The sequence below is a fragment of the Hyperolius riggenbachi genome, chromosome 2, assembly GCF_040937935.1.
Source record: "Hyperolius riggenbachi isolate aHypRig1 chromosome 2, aHypRig1.pri, whole genome shotgun sequence".
Taxonomy (NCBI): Eukaryota; Metazoa; Chordata; class Amphibia; order Anura; family Hyperoliidae; genus Hyperolius; species Hyperolius riggenbachi.
In genome coordinates, this window is record NC_090647.1 from 438,232,826 (window position 1) to 438,258,865 (window position 26,040).

The following is a 26,040-nucleotide window of genomic DNA, read 5'->3' on the forward strand; positions in this document are numbered from 1 at the left end:
ATTGTTCCTTATATGATGTGTTTGGTTTATTGTTAATTGGGCTTAATAAAAGTTGGGCTGCTATGGCCTTAAATTATTCCAAAGTCAAGTAGTCCGCGTATTTATTATTAGGATAAGTGAAGGGGACAATATGTGTGTGTAATCAAAGTAGTGGTATAATAAGGGGGGAGTAGGCTCTACCATTATCAAGCAACCATCACCTAAGTTAGGACCCAGATTTGTAGGCCCATAACCTGTGTCCAGAAAGATTAATGACGTGACATATGTGATTGATCTCCCAGCCAGCATGAGAGGTGTGAGATCATTTCATGTTCTTTGTTGAAGCCTGCTGTGCATGTGGATTCCTCTCGCCCCCCCCCCCCCCCCCCTGTGATGATTGACGACCAACCTGAGTATGAGATCGAGAAGATTTTAGATTCTCGATTAGTGCAGAATTCTGTACAGTACCTGGTCCATTGGAAGGGGTATAGCCTGGAGGAGAGAACTTGGGTTCCGGATTGCCGCATGCATGCCGAGGATCTAAAGAGATAGTTTCATGAGTTACACCCTGAAAAGCCGTGTAAGAAGTGTCCAGGGTCCACTCCTCGTGGGGGCACTGTAATAGATAGCGGAGATACCGCCGCAGCGGTGAGCGGCATGGTGGCTGTCTGTGCGTCTCAGCCGGCGGCCTCCGCCGCGCAATTACATGGTGGAGTTTTGCCTGGTCCTTCAGTTGCACATAGACTGAGGGCTACGCGCAGGCGTGCGCGCCAGGCGACAGGACATTTATGCGAATAGAAGGGGAGTCAGCTGATCGGCCGGTCAGCTGACTCCAGCAATGCTCCTGATTGGCTGAGTGACTGGGGCGGCACTGTGGGGCGCTCTCAGTATATATAGGACCTGCCTGTCAGTAGCTCCTTGTCTGCTGTTGCAAATGCTACGTGTTAGCACTCAGACCTTAGTCAGATCCCAAAGTGTGCTAGAACCAGCAGGAGCTGGGGATCCACACTTAGTCAGATTCTGTTGATAGCTAAAGTACTAATTGAATTGTATTATTTGTTATGACCTTCTGCTAGCCTTGACTACTCTTCTGCCTACTGATTCTGTGCTTCTGCCTATCTGATCCTGTTGCCGACTCAGCCTGAATACTACTCTGATTTAGCCTTCTGTCTTTGTACCGTATCTGTCCGTTTGTTGCCGAATCTGCTTGTCTGACTCTCCTGCCCTCACCAGTGAGCCTAGTCCCTGGTGAGGGATTCTCTGTACAGCTTAATCACCTGCTCCTCAGGTGACCAGTAGCTGCAGTACAGTCTTAATCACCTGCTCCTCAGGTGACCAGTAGCTGCAGTACAGTCTTAATCACCTGCTCCTCAGGTTACCAGTAGCTTCAGTACAGTCTTACTCTCCTGCCCCTCAGGTGACCACCGGCTGCAGTGCAGTCTGAATCACCCGCTCCACGGGTGATCAGTATACGTTGTCTTACTGTGCACCACCCGCTCCTCGGGTGAACTGGTAACTAGTTCATCTGCATCTCCGGCTTGCTGGAATGCTGATCCCTGTGTTCTATAGAGTTATCTTCCTCTACTAGCTCCTCTGGGGAGTTGGTATCTCTATCTGTATTACTGTTGCACCAAACACCTATCTTTACATCTGGAAGGGGCGTCAGCTGATCGGCCGGTCCGCTGACTCCAGCAGTGCTCCTGATTGGCTGAGTGACTGGGGCGGCACTGTGGGGCGCTCTCAGTATATATAGGACCTGCTTGTCAGTAGCTCCTCATCTGCTGTTGCAAATGCTACGTGTTAGCACTCAGACCTTAGTCAGATCCCAAAGTGTGCTAGAACCAGCAGGAGCTGGGGATCCACACTTAGTCAGATTCTGTTGATAGCTAAAGTACTAATTGAATTGTATTATTTGTTATGACCTTCTGCTAGCCTTGACTACTCTTCTGCCTACTGATTCTGTGCTTCTGCCTATCTGATCCTGTTGCTGACTCAGCCTGAACAGTACTCTGATTTAGCCTTCTGTCTTTGTACCGTATCTGTCCGTTTGTTGCTGAATCTGCTTGTCTGACTCTCCTGCCCCCACCAGTGAGCCTAGTCCCTGGTGAGGGATTCTCTGTACAGCTTAATCACCTGCTCCTCAGGTGACCAGTAGCTGCAGTACAGTCTTAATCACCTGCTCCTCAGGTGATTAGGAGCTGCAGTACAGTCTTGATCTCCTGCCCCTCAGGTGACCACCGGCTGCAGTGCAGTCTGAATCACCCGCTCCACGGGTGCACCACCCGCTCCTCGGGTGAACTGATTACTAGTTCATCTGCATCTCCGGCTTACTGGAATGCTGATCCCTGTGCTCTATAGAGATATCTCCCTCTACTAGCTCCTCTGGGGAGTTGGTATCTCTATCTGTATTACTGTTGCACCAAACACCTATCTTTACATCTGGTTGTCCTGTGTCTCGCTATACTCGCATTATTGGTGATTCTGCAGATCACTACATAATCAGGTATAGCAACTGTATTATTGGTGATACTGCAGATCACCAATAATCAGAAAATCTGTTCTTGCTGACACCAATCGTTACAAAAGGTATCTGAGGAGTATTCTCCTGAACAGAGGCAGGCACCTGCGGAATGACAGGGTCAACCGGCTGTACTGGAGCAGAGGAGGGCTCTGCAACTACTACATCCTGTGGGTTAGGGAAAAGAGACACTTTGAAATTACCCAAAGACTCATTAATATCCTTTTTAACTGATCTAAGCACATTCTTAAATATGGTTGAAGATTCAGAAGCAATAACCGCATCAATGCAAGACTGACATAAAGCCTTATTATAGCTAGAAGACAATCTGGCTGAACACTGAAAACATTTCCTAGATCTATGCCTCTCAGAACTATTAGAAGCTGTAGATCTAGACTCCACTCTAGTCTGGAAGAGAAGAGAAAACAAACTCCAATTAACATGTACACTTTAACTTAAACAGGGGAGCTGTATCTGGGAGAAGAATCTCCCACTCACCCCACCATCAGTCTGAGATTGCTTCGGGGCGGTTGCTGCAGAGGTAGAGGCAGAAGAACACTGTAGCTGTGGTAGTGGTGGTCGCTACAGCAGAGGCAGCAGTAGTAGCAGCAGCGGTGGCAGCAGTACCGGCACTTTGTTCCTCCATTTTTCCCCCACACCACGCTCGCGCCCAGCCGCACATCACATAGACGGAAGTAACTTTCCTTCCGGCCGCTTCCTGTGATGTCATCGGAAGTGACGTATGCGACTCACCGCTATTAAATGTTTTGTCAGCAGCTGAGGCGCCCAGTCCGATCGGCGTCTCAGCGAGAACAGGCAGCAGCACCTCCGCTCTTCAGGTATCCGCGTCCCCCACCTTCCTGAATCCAGAAAAGCAGGTACTGCACCAGGCTCAACTCATCCTCTGGTGAGGAAAAATATAACAAACTGGGAGCTGCAATATTTGCCTGTGTTCCCGGGGCAGAAACACAAATTGGGACTAAGAGGGGCGGGAGTTTTTTATGCTTTGCCATGGTGTTTCCACAGGGGTGTGGGCGGAGCCACTCCTCCAGAGGGTGCTCCGGCTGATGAATGAGAGAAAAATGCAATCAGTCAGAAACAACCGGTCAAGCCCACTAAAAAGCAAGGGAAACTTAACCAAACTGATAATCGGCAGATAAATAGATACGAAAAACAGATCGACGGGACGGTCAGCAAATCAGTTGTTCTTTGTCGATACCATCCATTTACCAATTGTTCAATTGTATCTTTTTCCGGATTGATTCCTCTGCCACTCATCGGATTGGTTTAGTTCTCCTTGCCATTTGTGGGCTTGACTGATTGCATCTATTCGATTGGCTATTCAATAATTTGGGTGTAAGGATCCCTCCTGTAGTGTATTCTGTCCATTGCAGTGGAGCTGCAAACTGACAGTTCTGGCTTGTCTGCTTGCATTTGGTTGTGCATTTGCAATAAGTCACATTGTCATTTGCAAGTGCTCTGCAGTTCTGGGCAGTTCAGGATGCTGGCATCATTCCACCAATTGCTTACTACAGCTGAGCTGCGGCCAGATAGCCCTGGATTCCTGCAGGCATGTTGTTACATAATACTGCATGTATTTCCTATGAGAGTCCTTTGCATTCACAACCAGCTAGCAAATGGTAGTCAAGCCAGCTCAGGATTGAATGATTACCATTCAGCTGTGTGAAGATTTGCATGCTTGCATCCATTGGTCGATACCTGCATAAAAGTCTGTCTCCCCTTTTAGACCTTGCCCATCATAGTGATCACTATGCTGGTCTGCTGGGCACTGTGCTACTCTGTATAGTTCTGTTATTGTAGTTCAATGTGACCTTATTACTTATGCTTTAGCTAGTTCTTGATAAATATATATGCAGACTTGCTAATATATATTTATCCATTAGTTGAGTCATTTGTTATTTTCTTTATTCGAGCCACGGAGATTTTTCAGTTACTGTGTTAGCTAGTCTGTTTAGCACGTTTCAGTAGGTTGCGCTTATCGTGATCACCCGTGCTTAGCTAGCATAGTTGTGTTGCTATTAGTTACGTTCTTTCCTGTAGTCTTGCCTGTGTGGATGCTTGCTATCGCTAAGGCAGCGCAACATCGTACTGCGCTGCCATTGCGTCTTATTTGTAGCGATATCGGAAGCCCAGAGCTGCAGTTACTCTGGGCAGCCTGTGTAGCCTCTTCCATTATTCAGCTACTAGCCTTGTTGCTCTGGGTAGTCAAAGTATAACCCCCAAGCATTACACTTGTGATTTGTAAACAGACAGTATTGCTTATGTACACAAGCATTACATTGGGAAATTGGATTGTTAATGTCACATTCAGGTTTCCGATCACCTCAATGCCCCAGTGTTGAGCAAACAGAAGGAACAAATGCTGGTGTGTACTATGCAGACTCTTCCTATGTGCAGAACTGTGGTGATGGTTCCATAGTGAAAACAAAAAAAAACTCCCTGGAAGTGTCTGCTGATGACTTAGATAAAGTTGGGCGCATCAATGCTGACAAGGAAATAGGTGGGCTGTGATTGGTCGACATGGTTCAACATTGGAATGGTAAGATATAAGCCTCTCATCAGGTCCGTGCAAGTTGCCTGATGTCATATGATCAGCTGATCTAGTGTTCATCGTCTGTTGGTCACGTAGTGCTATTTGATTACTATAAAAGCAGGTAGTTGATACATTTGTGCATTAGGGACTTGAATAGGCTTGAGAAAGAAGCTCTGGTCATCGCTCCGAAACGTCACCATGTAATATCCATCTCCTAATAAAAAGATTCGATAAATACATTGATGGTGCCAGCTACTTCCTTTCTTCAGTAACTAGATTGCAGCTCTGTGTGATCCCAGCTGTGGCACATTATGTTCCTTGAACCATCGATGCTGACTTGCTCCTCTACACTCATTCATAGTGGTAAAAAAAAAAAAAAAAAAAACAGCCAGGAAAATTAACCGCTGCATTATTTGTGTACATTAGCACCAAAAGTGACAATACAGGCGGATGCATTTTTTCTTGCATTCCATTTTTTTTAAGATCAAAAGAGACAATTTATGACTTTTTGATGATCACAAACAAGGGAATCCCTTCATTTTAGTTCAAAACATTCTATGACTGAGAATTCTTTTACTTGTGTAATGTGAAATAAAACCTGACGTTAAATGGAACAGCAAACAAGAATACAAACCTTTCATACCTTCCATACATTGATCAAAAATCTAACTGAACACAGAGCTGACCTTTTTCTTTTACTATGAAGTGTGTGGATATCTTACAAAGAGCAGACCTAAAATGTCCTAATCTTGTTTATGGCTCAGCTCCCCCTCTAAACATCATAATAATAATATAAGGTACAGGTATTTAAAGTGACGCTGAAGCGAAAAAAAAACCCTCTCGATATAATGAATTGGATGTGTAATACGGATAATCAATAGAAAATTAGTAGCAAAGAAAATAGTGTCATATTTTTATTTTCATATATATATATATATATATATATATATATATATATATATAGCTTTTTTTATAACATTGCATCATTCTCTAATAATTGCAGTTTCCACAATACACTGAACATTTTAAATGATTTCAGAGTAGGCTATTGACTCTCTGAACTTCTCTCTGCAGAAAAACCATAAACAAAGAAGAAACAAAGAGACAGTTGAGATAAGAGCTGCAAAAGACAGTGCTATCCACGACTTTATAAAGTCGCAGAGCTCACAGAAGCTCTTTTGCATAGATAACAGCTGAAGTTTCTCAACTCTTCCTGTGCTGGAAACAATATGAGACTCGTATCTGTGCTAATCATGTTTTATTTCTCAGCTGTACTACACATACAAATCATTATATCATAAGTTTACTTACACTTCAGATTCCCTTTAAATTTGTATCTCTGCATCATCTCCCTTCAGAATAGGATATGTCCCTTCAGCCAATAGATGGAGGTGTGCATATTGACCATATATATGCAGCATTAGTATGAGTGGCCATTTTCATACAGTAGATTGTATGAATGTTCTACTTCACAAACCCCCCTTCCTTCTTATCAGTAATGAAAAGGACACCTGAAGTTAGGGGATATCAAGGCTGCCATGTTTATTTCCTGTTAACTTTTTGCCGAATTGGCGTGAACGTGGCGGCTGTCATAGGCTGAAGTCTATGACAGCCGATCACGCTGATTGGCTGGCGGGGGGAGGCAGGACAGGTCAAATATAAAAAGAATAAAAAAAATGCACAAATGTATTTAATAAATAATGAAATAAATATTTATAAAAAAAAAACAAACAACTGGGGAGCGATCAAACCCCACTAACAGAGAGCTCTGTTGGTGGGGAGAAAAGGGGGGGGAGGGATCACTTGTGTGCGGAGTTGTGCGGCCATGCACATGCAGCTAGGCCTTAAAGCTGCAGAGGCCCAATTAGGAAAAAATGGCCTGGTCACTAGGGGGGTTTAACACCGCGGTCCTCAAGTGCTTAAGCAATACCAGTTGCCTGGCTATCCTGCTGATTTTCTGAATCTAATGCTTTTAGCCATAGACCCATATCAAGCGTTTCTGACATTTTTGTCAAATCTGACTGGATTAGCTACATGCTTGTTTCTGTTGTGATTGAGGCACTACTGCAGCCAAATAGATAAGCAGGCCTGCCAGGCAACTGGTATTGTTTAAAAGGAAATAAATATGACAAACTCTATATACTTCTCGCATATTCTATATACTTCTTTAACTACTTGCCGACTGCTCCACGGCAATTGGCGTGAGCAGTGCGGCAGTCCCAGGACCGCTCCATGCCGATTGGCGTTAACGGCCGTCTATGGGGCTAGCAGGAGATCGCACGCGCAGAGCTCTGTTGGTGGGGAGAAGAAGGGGGGGGGGGGGAATCCCTTGTGTGCTGTGTTGTGCGGCCCTGCAGCTTGGCCTTAAAGCTGCAGTGGCCTATTTAACGGAAAATGGCCTGGTCTTTAGCACTGCGGTCCTCAAGTAGTTAAAGTGGATCCGAGATAAACTTTTACTCATTGCATAATTGTGATCCTTTCATATAGTTTATAGGGCATTCCTCAAGCCAAATACTTTTTTTGTTTTGTTTTAATACTCTAATTCCCTATAAACTAAACAAGCCTCGCCCAGAGCTTCTTCAGAGAGCCTTGGCACTGTAGCAAGGGCTTATGGGAGCTCAGTCTGGGCAAGAGGAGGAGGAGGTTACTAGCCAGAGATTTCAGAGGCAGAGGGGAGGAGGAGAGGGGGCTGAATTTACACACAGGCAAGCTGGCAAGCTAATACCATCTCCAGCTCTCAGACTGTGACAATGTGACAAACAGAACATGGCTGCCCTCATTGTATCACAGGAATAAATAATCATAAACTGTTAAAGCTGTTTGCAGCTAGATATGCTGTGTAAACTATCTAAACTTTAGATAAGATATATAGAAAAGTTACTTGTTATAGTTCGTTTTTCATCTCAGATCCGCTTTAAGCTGTGAGTCATGAGAAACAACTTTTTTTTAACTATGGTTATCTGCCTAGACGACTACTGGGAGTCCTCAGCAGGAAATTCCAACATGGCAGCAAAGGGATTTCTGTCATTTGGTGGTCGCAGTGGGGTGAGAAAAGATGGTCATGCAATTGTTCTTCAATCAACTAGAAGCATGCAGAAAATAATTTATGAACAGCGGAGGTTTTATAGCGTGACTGATATGGTGATCTGGTATAAGCAAAATAAAAGAAGGTGTATTTACCGTATATACTCGGATACAAGTCGACCTCGTGTATAAGTCGACCTCGTGTATAAGTCGACCCCAATATTTGAGCCTCTTAAGCTGGAATTGTTCTATGTCTCCAGTATAAGTCTACCCCTAAAAGTAAACAACTGCATTTGGGGACCAGGAGTGGTTAATAGCTGCACTGCACACAGTATTGTGGCCATTAACCCCTCCTGGCCCCCAAGTGCAGCCATGCATTGTCTCTCTCCCTCCCTGCAGAGTGTTATAATTTAAGTAGGCCTCAGTTACTTGGCCTGAGTTTTATGTAAAAGGCTTGTCCGCAGTGTATGCCTTTAAAATCAATAGAGGTTTTGTGATGCAGGCAGAGGCATCTCAGGGTCTGCGTGTAGCAGAGGATACACGCAGATACTGAGAACATGTTCCTAAAAGAAGGCCATCGGCCTATTCTGACCTCCACACGTACACCACAGGAACAGTAAACATCAGCCATATTTACTAAACATCCACAGTTCTGCATATAGGTCAAATGCCTCATTGATTATTAATCAAGTAGGTGTGTATGATGACACCACGAGTGGGTCCACCAATAATCTGATCTAGGGGGTGGCGAAGATGATGTCATATTTAACTCTTTCCTAGTCGGTATTAAACCCGGAGTGAGCGATGGAGAGAGCATTCTGCTTCTTCCTTCCGCACTAGCTCGCAAGGCCGACTGGGACCTCTAAGCATGTTCTTCCTTTCTGTAATCTGATATAATGTATGCTGTACATAGGTAGTTTAGTGTAACGTAGTTAGGAAGAAGGTACCTGATTGACTTCAGCAGGGAGTCTAATTACGAGCTTGTAACGCAACATGAAGATTGGCATGGCTAGGATATGATGAATGTATCTATCTGTATTCCTGTTTCCTGAATAAATAACGTAAACATTGAAGAAGCCTGAGAAAGTCTATCTTCTGCTTGCTGTGTGGAGAGTCAAGTGATCTCCCAGTCTGTGAGACGTAACTGTAAGAAGTTACTGGTGTCGAAGCAAGGTGATATAAGAACAGTTTATAACACAGAGCACTAGTGGATGGAATCATTGATCCTACCTCCCACCCACCATCACCCAAAGGGTGTCCCCCTCTCAATCCCCATGCCCACCGTGTGGAATGAAATTCTGTGTAGTCCACAGCAGGAGCAAAATGGTTAAAAGGGAATTTAATCCTCCCTCACCCAAAGCATGTCTACATCTCTTCCCCCGTGTAATTGAATGCTGTGTGCAACAGCAGTGAAGTGCCTGCCGGGATCTTTAATCCTTCCTACTCTCCACCCACCATCACCCAAAGGACGTCCACTACCGCAGCCGACTTACGGTATTAGTCCAGCACAGACGATCACCTGAAGGACGTCCACCACTCTTTATCTTCCCCCTGGTTCATTAACTGCGTGTGAAAATAACTACAGAGGAGGTAACTTAACTACAGAGGAGGTAACTTAACTACAGAAGAGGTAATGTAAGGAATGAAGAGATAAGGTAACTCTCTCACTGTGTGGAGGTAAGTTTTCTCTTGCCTTATTATCTCCAGCATGCTCTTAGTGAATTGAGGCCAATGTTTAGTGTTTTAACCACTTGAGGACCTAGGGCTTTCTACCCCTTAAGGACCGGCCACTTTTTTTCCATTCAGACCACTGCAGCTTTCACGGTTTATTGCTCGCTCATACAACCTACCACCTAAATGAATTTTGGCTCCTTTTCTTGTCACTAATAAAGCTTTCTTTTGGTGCTATTTGATTGCTCCTGCGATTTTTACTTTTTATTATATTCATCAAAAAAGACATGAATTTTGGCAAAAAAATGATTTTTTTAACTTTCTGTGCTGACATTTTTCAAATAAAGTAAAATTTCTGTATACATGCAGCGCGAAAAATGTGGACAAACATGTTTTTGATTAAAAAAAACCATTCAGTGTATATTTATTGGTTTAGGTAAAAGTTATAGCGTTTACAAACTATGGTGCAAAAAGTGAATTTTCCCATTTTCAAGCATCTCTGACTTTTCTGACCCCCTGTCATGTTTCATGAGGGGCTAGAATTCCAGGATAGTATAAATACCCCCCAAATGACCCCATTTTGGAAAGAAGACATCCCAAAGTATTCACTGAGAGGCCTAGTGAGTTTATAGAAGATATTATTTTTTGTCACAAGTAAGCGGAATATGACACTTTGTGAGAAAAAAAAAGTTTCCATTTCTTCTAACTTGCGACAAAAAAAAAATGAAATCTGCCACGGACTCACCATGCCCCTCTCTGAATACCTTGAAGGGTCTACTTTCCAAAATGGGATCATTTGTGGGGTGTGTTTACTGTCCTGACATTTTGGGGGGTGCTAAATTGTAAGCACCCCTGTAAAGCCTAAAGGTGCTCATTGGACTTTGGACCCCTTAGCGCAGTTAGGCTGCAAAAAAGTGCCACACATGTGGTATTGCCGTACTCAGGAGAAGTAGTATAATGTGTTTTGGGGTGTATTTTTACACATACCCATGCTGGGTGGGAGAAATATCTCTGTAAATGACAATTGTTTGATTTTTTTTTACACACAATTGTCCTTTTACAGAGAGATTTCTCCCACTCAGCATGGGTATGTGTAAAAATACACCACAAAACACATTATACTACTTCTCCTGAGTACGGCGATACCACACGTGTGGCACTTTTTTGCACCCTAACTGCGCTAAAGGGCCCAAAGTCCAATGAGTACCTTTAGGATTTCACAGGTCATTTTGAGAAATTTCGTTTCAAGACTACTCCTCACGGTTTAGGGCCCCTAAAATGCCAGGGCAGTATAGGAACCCCACAAATGACCCCATTTTAGAAAGAAGACACCCCAAGGTATTCCGTTAGGAGTATGGTGAGTTCATAGAAGATTTTATTTTTTGTCAAAAGTTAGCGGAAAATGACACTTTGTGAAAAAACACAATTAAAATCAATTTCCGCTAACTTTGACAAAAAATAAAATCTTCTATGAACTCACCATACTCCTAACGGAATACCTTGGGGTGTCTTCTTTCTAAAATGGGGTCATTTGTGGGGTTCCTATACTGCCCTGGCATTTTAGGGGCCCTAAACCGTGAGGAGTAGTCTTGAAACGAAATTTCTCAAAATGACCTGTGAAATCCTAAAGGTACTCATTGGACTTTGGGCCCTTTAGCACAGTTAGGGTGCAAAAAAGTGCCACACATGTGGTATCGCCATACTCGGGAGAAGTAGCACAATGTGTTTTGGGGTGTATTTTTACACATACCCATGCTGGGTGGGAGAAATACCTCTGTAAATGGACAATTGTGTGTAAAAAAATCAAAAGATTGTAATTTACAGAGGTATTTCTCCCACCCAGCATGGGTATGTGTAAAAATACACCCCAAAACACATTGTACTACTTCTCCCGAGTACGGCGATACCACATGTGTGGCACTTTTTTGCACCCTAACTGCACTAAGGGGCCCAAAGTCCAATGAGTACCTTTAGGATTTCACAGGTCATTTTTGTTTCAAGACTACTCCTCACGGTTTAGGGCCCCTAAAATGCCAGGGCAGTATAGGAACCCCACTAATGACCCCATTTTAGAAAGAAGACACAAGAAAGGTATTCCGTTAGGAGTATGGTGAGTTCATAGAAGTTTTTATTTTTTTGTCACAAGTTAGCGGAAATTGATTTTAATAGTTTTTTTTCACAAAGTGTCATTTTCCGCTAACTTGTGACAAAAAATAAAATCTTCTATGAACTCACCATACTCCGTACGGAATACCTTTGGGTGTCTTCTTTCTAGAATGGGGTCATTTGTGGGGTTCCTATACTGCCCTGGCATTTTAGGGGCCCTAAACCGTGAGGAGTAGTCTTGAAACCAAATGTCGCAAAATGACCTGTGAAATCCTGAAGGTACTCATTGGACTTTGGGCCCCTTAGCGTACTTAGGGTGTAAAAAAGTGCCACACATGTGGTACCGCTGTACTCAGGAGAAGTAGTATAATGCGTTTTGGGGTGTATTTTTACACATACCCATGCTAAGTGGGAGAAATATCTCTGTAAATGACAATTGTTTGATTTTTTTACACACAATTGTCCATTTACATAGAAATTTCTCCCACCCAGCATGGGTATGTGTAAAAATACACCCCAAAACACATTATACTACTTTTCCTGAGTACGGCGGTACCACATGTGTGACACTTTTTTGCAGCCTAGGTGCGCTAAGGGGCCCAACGTCCTATTCACAGGTCATTTTGAAGCATTTGTTTTCTAGACTACTCCTCGCGGTTTAGGGCCCCTAAAATGCCAGGGCAGTATAGGAACCCCACAAGTGACCCCATTTTAGAAAGAAGACACCCCAAGGTATTCCGTTAGGTGTATGGCGAGTTCATAGAAGATTTTATTTTTTGTCACAAGTTAGTGAAAAATGACACTTTGTGAAAAAAAACCAATAAAAATTAATTTCCGCTAACTTTTGACAAAAAATAAAATCTTCTATGAACTCATCATACACCTAACAGAATACCTTGGGGTGTCTTTTTTTCTAAAATGGGGGTCACTTGTGGGGTTCCTATACCGCACCTGGCATTTTACAGGCCCAAAACCGTGAGTAGTCTGGAAACCAAATGTCTCAAAATGACTGTTCAGGGGTATAAGCATCTGCAAATTTTGATGACAGGTGGTCTATGAGGGGGCGAATTTTGTGGAACCGGTCATAAGCAGGGTGGCCTTTTAGATGACAGGTTGTATTGGGCCTGATCTGATGAATAGGAGTGCTAGGGGGGTGACAGGAGGTGATTGATGGGTGTCTCAGGGGGTGGTTAGAGGGAAAAATAGATGCAATCAATGCACTGGGGAGGTGATCGGAAGGGGGTCTGAGGGTTTGGCCGAGTGATCAGGAGCCCACACGGGGCAAATTGGGGCCTGATCTGATGGGTAGGTGTGCTAGGGGGTGACAGGAGGTGATTGATGGGTGTCTCAAGGTGTGATTAGAGGGGGGAATAGATGCAAGCAATGCACTGGCGAGGTGATCAGGGCTGGGGTCTGAGGGCATTCTGAGGGTGTGGGCGGGTGATTGAGTGCCCTAGGGGCAGATAGGGGTCTAATCTGATAGGTAGCAGTGACAGGGGGTGATTGATGGGTAATTAGTGGGTGTTTAGGGTAGAGAATAGATGGAAACACTGCGCTTGGGTGGTGATCTGATGTCGGATCTGCGGGCGATCTATTGGTGTGGGTGGGTGATCAGTTTGCCCGCAAGGGGCAGGTTAGGGGCTGATTGATGGGTGGCAGTGACAGCGGGTGATTGATGGGTGGCAGTGACAGGGGGTGATTGATGGGTGGCAGTGACAGGGGGTGATTAATGGGTGATTGACAGGTAATCAGTGGGTTATTACAGGGGAGAACAGATGTAAATATTGCACTGGCGAATTGATAAGGGGGGGTCTGAGGGCAATCTGAGCGTGTAGGCGGGCGATTGGGTGCCCTCAAGGGGCAGATTAGGGTCTGATCTGATGGGTAACAGTGACAGGTGGTGATAGGGGGTGATTGATGGGTGATTGATGGGTAATTAGTGGGTGTTTAGAGGAGAGAATAGATGGAAACACTGCGCTTGGGTGGTGATCTGATGTCGGATCTGCGGGCGATCTATTGGTGTGGGTGGGTGATCAGTTTGCCCGCAAGGGGCAGGTTAGGGGCTGATTGTTGGGTGGCAGTGACAGGGGGTGATTGATGGGTGATAGGCGATTGGCAGGTGATTGACAGGTGATCAGTGGGTTATTACAGGGAAGGACAGATGTAAATATTGCACTGGCGAATTGATAAAGGGGGGTCTGAGCGCAATCTGAGCGTGTAGGCGGGTGATTGGGTGCCCGCAAGGGGCAGATTAGGGTCTGATCTGATAGGTAACAGTGACAGGTGGTGATAGGGAGTGATTGATGGGTGATTGATGGGTAATTAGTGGGTGTTTAGAGGAGAGAATAGATGTAAACGCTGCGCTTGGGTGGTGATCTGATGTCGGATCTGCGGGCGATCTATTGGTGTGGGTGGGTGATCAGATTGCCCGCAAGGGGCAGGTTAGGGGCTGATTGTTGGGTGGCAGTGACAGGGGGTGATTGATGGGTGATAGGTGATTGGCAGGTGATTGACAGGTGATCAGTGGGTTATTACAGGGAAGGACAGATGTAATTAATGCACTGGCGAATTGATAAGGGGGGGGGGGGTCTGAGGGCAATCTGAGCGTGTGGGCGGGTGATTGGGTGCCCGCAAGGGGCAGATTAGGGTCTGATCTGATAGGTAACAGTGACAGGTGGTGATAGGGGGTGATTGATGGGTGATTGATGGGTAATTAGTGGGTGTTTAGAGAAGATAACAGATGTAAACGATACATTTGGGAGGTAATCTGACGGCGGGTTTGCGGGCGATCTAATGGTGTGGGTGGGTGATCAGATTGCCCGCAAGGGGCAGGTTAGGGGCTGATTGATGGGTGGCAGTGACAGGGGGTGACAGGGGGTGATTGATGGGTGATAGGTGATTGGCAGGTGATTGACAGGTGATCAGTGGGTTATTACAGGGAAGAACAGATGTAATTAATGCACTGGTGAATTGATAAGGGGGGGTCAGAGGGCAATCTGAGCGTGTGGGCGGGTGATTGGGTGCCCGCAAGGGGCAGATTAGGGTCTGATCTGATAGGTAAAAGTGACAGGTGGTGATAGGGGGTGATTGATGGGTGATTGATGGGTAATTAGTGGGTGTTTAGAGGAGAGAATAGATGTAAACAATGGATTTGGGAGGTGATCTGATGTCGGATCTGTGGGCGATCTATTGGTGTGGGGGGGTGATCAGACTGCCCGCAAGGGGCAGGTTAGGGGCTGATTGATGGGTGGCAGTGACAGGGGGTGATTGACGGGTGATTGACAGGTGATCAGGGGGATAGATGCATACAGTAAACAGGGGGAGGGGGGGTGGTCGGGGGGGGGGGGGGGGTCTGGGGAGAATCTGAGGGGTGGGGGTGATCAGGAGGGGGCAGGGAGCAGGGGGGGGGGATAAAAAAAAATAGCGTTGACAGATAGTGACAGGGAGTGATTGATGGGTGATTAGGGGGGTGATTGGGTGCAAACAGGGGTCTGGGGGGTGGGCAGGGGGGGGTCTGATGGGTGCTGTGGGCGATCTGGGGCAGGGGGGGGGAGAAATCAGTGTGCTTGGGTGCAGACTAGGGTGGCTGCAGCCTGCCCTGGTGGTCCCTCGGATATTGGGACCACCAGGGCAGGAGGCAGCCTGTATAATACACTTTGTAAACATTACAAAGTGTATTATACACTTTGTATGTGGCGATCGCGGGGTTAACATCCCGCCGGCGCTTCCGTATAGCCGGCGGGATGTTGCGGCGAGCGAGCGGTGACAGGCGCCGGCGGAGGATCGCGTCACGGATGACGCGATCGCTCCGCCCATGCCCTTAGAAGGACCGCCGCCTCTGTGGGTGAGCCGGTCCTTCAGGGCTCCACTTCCCGGCCGCCTCTGTGCGTTAGGCGGTCGGGAAGTGGTTAAAGTCCCAATGGCCTCAATTCACTAAGATCATGCTGGAGATAAGGCAAGAGAAAACTTACCTCCACACAGCAAGAGAGTTAGCTTATCTCTTCATTCCTTACGTTACCTCTTCTGTAGTTAATTTACCTCCTCTGTAGTTAATTTACCTCCTCTGTAGTTAAGTTACCTCCTCTGTAGTTATTTTCACACACAGTTAATGAACAGCCTGTCTTTAACTCTGGAGTTATTTTAAGGATTAAAGAGTTAACTTAAAGACAGAAGAGTTAACTTTAGGTTTGCCTGAGGTAAAATGTTTCCTGAATACTACATGCCTTATCACCATGGTAACAACTCTAGAAGAGTTATTAAAGACAGGAGATAAGCTTAGTGAATTGAGGCCAATGTCTGGGTCAAATAAGTCAACCAAAAGACAAGATAGCTGGTGACAACCATTTTGAATTAACTGCGTCAGAAATGACCTAAACAAAATGTCAAACACTCCAAATGACGTTAATTCTCACAAGATAAGGTAATTAAGGAGTTTATAAACAAAAATGTTATGGTTATTTTAAATGTCAACTATTTATAGTATTCAAAACAAAGATAGCGAGCTACGCACAGAAGTTTCAGCCAATCAGAACCTGGGATTTAGGGAAATTCCAGATTAGGCAGCCCTATTTCATCCAATCACTATAAAAGTAGGAGCTGAAAGCTCATAGTTTGCACAAGCCTACCAATCTCCTGAGAAGACACACGAGGCAGAAGTTACCTTCCCACACGTGGTTCTAGATGTTGAAGAGATGACAGAGAAGGAGCAATATGCTTAATATTCTGGTGATTTACTTTATTAATTTTTCAGCATTAAGTTCTGTTAAGATGTTAGCAAGAAGCTTTTTTAGAAGCTATTTTTTATGCTATTTCTTTAAGAAGATTACTACAAAATGTACACAGCTACTAGATACACAGCTATTAATACAGATGAGATTACTTTTGATCTTATTCTACATAACACAACTGTTATATTATTTTTTGAATGGACTTAAAGGGACACTTAAGTAAAAAAAATAATTGAGTTTTACTCACCTGGGGCTTCCAATAGCCCGCTGCAGCTGTCCGGTGCCCTCGCCGTCTCCCTCCGATCCTCCTGGCCCCGCCGGCAGCCACTTCCTGTTTCGGTGACAGGCTGGGGACGTGAGTGATTCTTCGCGTTCCTGGCCACAATAGCACCATCTATGCTGCTATAGCATATATCATATACCATATAGCAGCATAGAGGGTGCTAATGTGTCTGGGAATGCGAAGAATCACTCGCGTCCCCAGCCTGTCAGCTCCTGTCACCGAAACAGGAAGTGGCTGCCGGCGTCGCCAGGAGGATCGGAGGGAGACGGCGAGGGCACTGAAGAGCTGCAGGGGGCTATTGGAAGCCCTAGGTGAGTAAAACTCATTTTTTTTTATTTGACTTAAGTGTCCCTTTAGAAGATTGATGATCGCTTGGCTATAAAAGCCTTGATGAGATGGAATACTGTTCAAAGTAAACACAACTTGGAACTGTTCATACTTTGTATATATGCTGTATGATAAGCAAATACAATTTTTATATAAAATCATATACTGAGTGCTCTGATTCATTTCAAGGTATACCGTCAATCTATAATTACTGTTATAGAGGGTTCTGAACCCGCTATGCCGGATTTATATGATAGCAACGCTTTAAAGGCTGGTCCTTTACTGAGTTAGCAATCATGAAAAAGGCAAGAACCCCTCAGGTTTTTCACACATTGTCCACGCGGTCGGGGGCGTTTTAAAAAACCGCACGTGGGTGAAAAAGAAGTCAAACGCCTGCAGTGTGAACAAGCCCTTAGTAGTGGTTTACCTACAAAAGGATATTATAGCTGGTTACTTGTCAAGAATTTTATTGAGAGAACGTTCACACACCTTCTATAAGTTTATTGTCACTTTTATGACCTGAGGGAGTGGACAACAGTTCACGAAACGCGTTGTCTTCATACATTCAGCAAAATACTTGGCTAATAATGGGCTAAACTCAAAACAGGAAATAGTAATAATCTGGTAATGTGGACTGGCGCCTTTATGCGTTATTTATATTGTGATGTTGGTGCAGGGTCCACATTGCGCACTGCATGATAATAATGAGATGTTACTAATTTTTTACTTTTCTTTAAATGTGATTAACACAGATTCACCTGGAAAACAAACATAGTTCATGACTCTGGAAAGAATTTGATACAGTGTTAGTGGAAATGCTAATTAGTTTGCAACACTCTGGAAATATTCCCAGATCGAAATGAGCGCAGTTGGCAGGATTCCTAGCTCTTCTGGACATGCAAATTCATTTTGCTGCATTTTAATATTCTCTTTTATTGAACATTTCCAGAAAGTGCACAAATAAAAAGCACTTCAGAAAAGATGGCAATAAAAATATTATGTGGATGTTCTGCTTAAAGCACTTCTGTGTCTGTTCCTTAGGTGACATCAGGCTGGATAAATGACTGGCATAGAAGTTTGTGATTTCTGCAGCTAACTAGTATTACAGTACCCTCCACAGTAACGAAGACTAGTATAAGTTAGCACAAACTCAGTCAGCTTTCATAGGGATGAGTAGACAAAAGGTAAAATCAATATGAATTTTGAACATCCCAGATCTCCAATGCTTAACCACTTAAGTACCAGTGGTCTCTGCCCCCTTAAGGACCAGAGACCGCTGGTACAGAAACGGTGGAATCCCAACAAATCAAGGGAATCCCGACGAATCGCTGCACATACCCGCCACAACCGCCGCACATCGGGAACCTGGGCCACCTTAAGGACCAGAGACCACTGGTACAGAAACGGTGGAATGCCAACAAATCGCTGGAATCCCGACAAATCGCTGCACATACCCTCCACAACCGCCACACATCGGGAACCTGGGCCACCCACTCTGCTCTCTATGACAGCAGAGTTCCTGTGAGCCGGTCAGGAGCCGCTTTCATTGGCTCCTGACACTGTCTTTCAATGTAAGCCAATGGGAGTTGCTTACATTGAAAGACAGGACCAGGAGCCAATGAAATTGTCGCCTGACCCGCTCACAGGGCTTAGCCGTCATAGAGACAGGCAGAGCGAGTGGGCTGCGGCTGGGATTCAGCAGCGAGATCGGCGGGAGCGACGAAAACAGCAGATATGCGCAGAGGCGGTGAGTTGAACTCTACACCCTGGCAGCCAGATACCCATCAAAACATCTAGTACATTTCCACTCCCGCAGTCCTTAAGTAGTTAAAGGGTACCTAAAGTAAACCTAATGTGGCCAGTTTAACTTACCAGGGTCTTCTCCCAGTCCCCTTTAGTCCTTTAGGTCCCCTGCTGTCACTTTGCTCTGATCTGTTCAGCAGCTGGTCTCTTCCAAAAGCTGGCCGACTGAGCAGTCATAGGTACTGTGCACACGCAGTCAGTTGCAATTTTTTCAAACTGCCCACAAACAAAACACTCCTGCCCACATGAGTGCAATCAAAGACCACGCATGCAGTTTTCAGAAGGGACAGCCACTGAATGGATCAGCACGGAATGTAAACGAGGGACCAGAAGGACTACAGGGGGCTAGAAGAAGCCCTATTAGGTTTACTTTAGGTTTCCTTTAAAGTACACCTAAAGTGAAAGGGAAATGGAGGCTGCCATATTTATTTCCTTTTAAACTATACCGGTTGCCTGGTAGCCCTGCTGATCTCTTTGGCTGCAGTAGTTCCTGAATCACACACCTGAATCAACCATGCAACTAATCTAGTCAGATTTCAGTCATGAACACCTGATCTGTATGCCTGTTTCGGGGTCTATGGCTAAATGGGTTAAAGTCAGAAGATCAACAGGACAGTCAGGCAATGTGCATTGTTTAAAAGGAAATAAATACGTCTGCCTCCATCACCCTCTCAGTTCTGGTGTGATCTAAATGGAAACATGCTGTCCGTTTTGTTGACATAAAGCATGTTGAATTTTCCCTAAGAAAAATGTCATAGGTGGCCAGACAAATAAAACCTTGTAATGTGAATGGTAGAACAATCATTGTTGATAGGGAAAGATGGCAGTCAAATGGTAGTTACCATGCAACCATGTAATAACTACAGACAACTTAGCTCTTCCATGCATGTTGGTGACTATGCAAAATATTCATCACTTCAGCTAGAAAGTAAAAATAGAAGGTGATGCTAAAGCAGCCACAGACAATAGAATAACAATTATCAACCAAGAGCATATGAGTAAAACTTTGAGCATGACCTCAGTTTATACAGATTTTGGCCCTTCTAGAAAGCCGTGTAGAAGAGAAGGTTAATGCAGTTGAAGATATGTTGCTGGCACCGTGAATTATATAAAAGCTCTTTTTTTTAAAACATGACATATGAGTCCGACAGGAGAAAGGCACTATACAAATAATGCAATTATTATTATTACAGCCTAATAAAGCAACGTTTTGGAGTCTACTGCTCCTTTCTCATGCTGTCAAATAGTCCTATAAATATGAAAACACTTTACATTTATATATGCTTCAAGCACATTTTTTCAGGCTTTTTTTCTTATATGTCGGCTCCTGTTGCTTTGTATTTGTAACATCCTGGTGCTACCCTGTGTGCCTCCTGTGCAGTTGTGACAGTAGACTCTTCTTCAGTAAGGCTTTGAACTGGCTCCAATGAGGACTCTGGCTGCTCTCTCACTGTCTAGTAAACACAGGTGGGGTGGTTCCAGACTTCCCCATTAGGTCTGCCAAAGTTGGGGCAGTACACAATAGCATGGCTCCACCTACTAGTGGATGTCCATCCCTACCATGGCATGCTCTGGACGACACACTGCGGGTGGAGATAAGAGTTTATGTATCTTGATGAAACATTCAGTTCCTCATCAGGTTAACAGCTTCGGAACCAACAGGGATAGGGAACCAACAGGACAGTTTAGTGAGTTTGTAAAGTATTTAATGTTTTCTATTCCCAAAGCATGTATAAGTGTAAAGAGCAGAATTTGTACATTTATAGGACTATGTGACGGCTTGAGATAGGAACAGTATGCTCCGAAACGTTGCTGAACGGGTCCAAGATGTAATTTATTCAATAAAAGTGTTTGTACAACTAGACGGTAGGGGGCCACAGTGACATTTGTCAGAAAAAAAAATTACGTATCAACTCCTGGAGTGGTAAAACCATTAAAAAAATTGTGTTGGAGAAAGTCCCTAGTGAAATATCAGTAAAACTACCGATATTCCAGTACTTAATTCTAGTAGTCAAATATTGGTAATATTTTACGAACACCTAACATGAACACACAAGCATTCCCTCTACCATTGCCTAACCAATCCTCCACTGCAACATATGCTGATATTTATGCCTAACCCTAACCTACCCTCACACGAGCTCTACCTATAATGAAGACTAACGATAACTAATTCCCTGCTGCAAAATGTGCTAATATTTACGCCTAACCCTAACCTACTCTCACAGGAGCTCTACCTCTATGGATGCCTAACCCTAGCTAATCCCCAGCCAAAAAATGTATTATCCCAACCGATCCTAAATCTAATCAATCCCCCACTGCACTACAAAGCGCCTGCTATTTGTAGCCGCAGTTTGTATCACACACAGCCCTGGTGCCCACTATTTTATTGGCCTACAGTGCCCAAATTTCCACTTTCTAGCCACTAATTCCGACTATTAACATGAGTGCCTTTGGCTGTACCAAAGCAACCGCAGTGCCTCCAGCACCAAAATTGCCTGATTCACTTTTTCACAGTTCTGTGCCTAAAAATGTATGTGCCTCAAATTATGATTTAACTACAGAACTCACCCCAGTAGAAGCTCTGGAGAACGGTACCACCGCGTGGCCACATACTCAGTGTAGTTTGCATTGCTGCCTTCAGACAAATTTCGGGCAAATCCTGAGGATACAAAATACTATAGTTAGCAAACACAGTTTACTAATAAACCTGTTACCTTGTACAATATTATATTACGTGAGAAAAGATCAAAAAGATGTTTTATATATTCTAACAATTTCTCAGAAACACTTTCATGCAGCTTCCAGTGTTCTGCAAATCTTCTCCAGAGTACTGAATAGAAATATGCAGAAAGCCCCACACATCTCTTCAATATTTAATCTCTCACTAACACTATACAGCTTTATTCTCATTAGAATGTCATCTCACAAAGTTAGTTTTGGGTCCAACCCATCTTCAGTTTTTTGTTTTTGACTTTTGGAGAGCACGGAAAGAGTTTAGAATCATCTTTTGGATTTTGAATTCTCTCTATTTCTTCTTATGAAGGGTTTTCCTGCACCACCTCTTCCTGGGACCCTCATGGAGCTTTGTGGCACTAGTCAGAAAACTGGAGGTCCCAGAGACAAGAAATGCTATTGCTGCCTCTGTCATGTTTGGAGAGATTTTTCCAGTTCCTGTCTGCTCAGGATTGGTGAGAAATGCTGTTTAATGGGAACACGGTATACACTGGCGTAGAAATAGGTATAGCAGGCATAGCAGCTGCTATGGGGCCCGGACACCACTAGGGGGCCCCATCCCGACAGCAGGCAACTTTTTTTTTTTATTACAAAAACTTCATGAAGAAAGTATCAACCACCTTCCCCAAACCACCCTTCCCTGATGTCCCTCGCAAAAATCTCGAAGCAGCAGCAGGCAGGTGAGAGGGTACTATTTCCTCACCAGTCTGCTGCATATCAATACCTCCCTGGCCAGCCCGACAATTAATCTGTAGTTCTAGCCAGGGAGGAGGAGCTGGTGGCGCTGTGGGGTTTCCTGCCGGCAAGTTTTCAAAACTTCCTCCTGGTGTTGACTCTCCATCTCCAATGTCTGCTGCTACAGTAAGTTCAGCTGATTTTTTTCCCCCCAAAGCTTGCTGTGAAGGAACCCTCTATTCTTTATGGTGGTCACCTGGTCAGTCACTGTTCTTATCAGTAGATCTCCCCACAGCAGCGCTAAAAGGCAAAGGAGCGTGAATTTTCTAACCCACAAGCTGTACACTGTGAGCTGAGCCTTCTCAGAGCTGTGTATATCAGTAGTGTGGTCTGTGAACTTCACACTGCTGATACAGGCTGCTCTGAGTGGACTCAGCTCACACAGTGTACAGCTGTGGGTCAGAAGATTCACACTCCTTTGCTCTATTGCTGTGGGGAGATCGTCGTACTGATAAGAACACTGACTGCCCTCCAATGAATTGGTAATAAGCTCACAGATTCTGGGGAAGGAAGGGGGAGGGTAATGAACATTCTTCTGTCAGCCCTCCATCATCCTTTTGGCCTTTAACCTATTTTGGTTCCTGGACGTAGTTTCTACATCCAGGAACCATGCGCGCTACCGCGCGCTCCCGCGGCCGATCGCGCGCGTGCACGCGCACTCCCGGCCGCGGATTCGGTGGCCACGGAATCAATGTATCGGGCTATGGTGCCCGATCACTGATTCCTCTCCCCCGCTGAAAAAGGGACAGCTTCTCTCGGAAGCTGTGCTTTTTCTGGCTGTTCCCTCCCCGATGCGTCACTCTAAGCGTGTGCTACGCTTAGAATGGCGTCATGTAAACAAACTCGTGGCCAACAAGTAATACTACACTTGAAAAAAAAAAAAATTTTAAAACACATTTACATTATAAATCTATTGTTTACCTCCCACCCTCCCAAAACCACCCAAATAAAATGTTTACTATTAAAAAAAAAAACCATTACAATAATAAAAAAAAAAACATGTAAATATTTACCCAAGGGTCTAAACTTTTTAAATATCAATGTAAAGATGAAATATTTCTATTTTTTTTTATTTTAAACTTGTATATAGTGATAGATGCAAAATGGAAAAAATGCACCTTTATTTCCAAATAAAATATTGTCGCCATACATTGTGATAGGGACATAATTTTAACGGTGTAATAACCGGGACATATGGGCAAATACAATACGTGAGTTTTAATTATGTAGGCATGTATTATTTTAAAACTATAATGGCTGAAAACTGAGAAATAATGAATTTTTCCATTTTTTTCTTATTCTTCCTGTTAAAATGCATTTACAGTAAAGTGGCTCTTAGCAAAATGTACCCCCCAAAGAAAGCCTAATTGGTGGCGGAAAAAACAAGATATAGATCAGTGCATTGTGATAAGTAGTGATAAAGTAATAGGCTAATGAATGGGAGGTGAACATTTCTCACGTGAAAACGACGGAACGCGGATAGGTTAAAGAGAATCTGTATTGTTAAAATCGGACAAAAGTAAACATACCAGTGCGTTAGGGGACATCTCCTATTACCCTCTGTCACGATTTCGCCGCTCCCCGCCGCATTAAAAGTGGTTAAAAACAGTTTTAAAAAGTTTGTTTATAAACAAACAAAATGGCCACCAAAACAGGAAGTAGGTTGATGTACAGTATGTCCACACATAGAAAATACATTCATACACAAGCAGGCTGTATACACCCTTCCTTTTGAATCTCAAGAGATCATTGTGTGTTTCTTTCCCCCTGCAGTTATCATGCACTGAAGTTTCAGGCTGCTCTTTTCTTCCTGCAAACAGCTTTGCCTTTGTCTGTAATTCCTCAGTATGTGAAAGCCCAGCCAGCTCAGAGGACGATTTATCCAGCTTGTAAAAGATAAGAGAGAAGAGAGAAGCTGCCCTATTCTAAATAATACACAGGCAGTGTGCAGAGAGGGGCCAGGAGGGGGGAGTGCATAGCAGAACCACAACACTGAAGAACTTGGCAGCCTTCCAGACACAGGCCGACAAGTCTGACAGGGGAAAGATACATTGATTTATTACAGCGACTGTGATAGCAGAAAGTGCTGCAGTAAGCCAGAACACATTAGAATAGCTTTTGGAACTTGTAGGATGATAAAAAACAGTATGCAATTTTTGTTACGGGTCTCTTTAATACCCAGTCACCCTTCAGTTGAATGTGTCCTCAGTCAGCACATCTGCTATTCACACTGGTGGCCTGCTCTGATAGGTAGACCAAATGAAGAAGTAGTTACTGGGTGTGGGGTGATAGTTGTTTACATTTTGACAGACATGCGTGTGTATTTTGTGGAAAGGGAGCCAGCAGGGTGTTGTATGTATGTGTTTTGTGTCATTCCCTCTTAGGTTATTAATTCCCCGTGTTTAATAGAAGTTAAAAGGTTAAAGGATGCCTTAGCACATTTAAAAATGTAATAATGGGGATCAAGCATGTGCAGTGAGCTCTCCCCATGCTTACCTTATCGCCATCCACACCATTAGTGTGTACCCACCCCCTGAACTTACTTCCTGGTCAGGATGTTTGCTGTGGACTGTGCAGGTCCTGCCCGGCGATGGTCGTCCTTGATTGTGCGTCCACGGCTGGGATCGGTCTGTCCAATTACACTATTTGGTTGTGATGTGGGAGCCCACGCCGGGCAGCACCTGGGGGGGGGGGGGGGGGCTGGCCAATAAATTTGCTATGGGGCCCAGTGAGTTGTTGCTACGCCCCTGACGGTATACCAATAAACATTCAAATTCCTTTCTACATCTAAAATCAGAATCAATTTATTTAAAGTAAAACAAAAAGTATTTCCTGGGTTTGGGCTTTAAACTCTTGCTCAGGTTATTCTTCTTAAAGTATTCTTTCTTTGAAGCACAGCAAGGCGTAAGAGGCACCAAGAGGTATATAAAATTAAGTTAAAAACAACTAGAAGTAAGAGGTGGCTTACCTTAATAAGGACAACTTCATAAAGCAATGACTTTTATTATCCACTGGCAACATGTTTCATGGGTCTAAGCCAAGTTCCTCAGGCCAATTGTAGTGCCACAGGAATCTGTTTAGCTGAACAATGAGTGCACTGTGTGATTGGTTGCCCCTTATACAACCTACCTTTGAGAGTACATTATTTCTTCACCCCTCTTTGCTCCATATTGTGGCATATTGCGCTATTTGGACTCCATTGTTTTAGTGCTTTCTTTTTAAAATGTCAAGTCACCCCCTCTCTCTCTTTCTTTAAAGAGGGCACTGATCATTCCCACATTCACAATTAGCCTAGTAAAATACAGTGGAAAGACACCTTCTCCTGCAATTCTACTGACTGTTTAACTGATTCAGTTGAGCTACAACAGCAACTTTTACTTGCTGTGGACTTTAAAGATACAATCTATAATCTCTGCTCAAAGACCAAATAAGTTGTTCTTCAAGGAAAACTCCTTGAGGTCGCAACCTAGAGGGGTTATAGTCAGGAGAAGGGCTTCCCTTTTAAACTGAAATCCCTCGTTAACCTTTTAGCAGCCAAATAAAGTAAAACCTCTCCTCTTCCTCCACCAGCAGTGAT

At 44.2% G+C, this 26,040-nt stretch overlaps 1 protein-coding gene across 6 annotated transcripts in view; it reads right to left on the reverse strand.

The window, feature by feature from the left end:
* The window catches only part of CDKL5 (cyclin dependent kinase like 5), a 494,542-nt gene that overhangs the window by 97,598 nt on the left and 370,904 nt on the right, over positions 1 to 26,040 (reverse strand). For 5 of the 6 annotated variants that reach the window (XM_068269971.1, XM_068269974.1, XM_068269970.1 and 2 more), the window contains exon 9: positions 21,564 to 21,654. In XM_068269971.1, the coding sequence (XP_068126072.1) occupies positions 21,564 to 21,654 (91 nt within the window). Of the gene's footprint in view, positions 1 to 21,563; positions 21,655 to 25,592; positions 25,735 to 26,040 lie in introns of those variants that run through there. The other variant, XM_068269973.1, reaches the window with a different exon arrangement.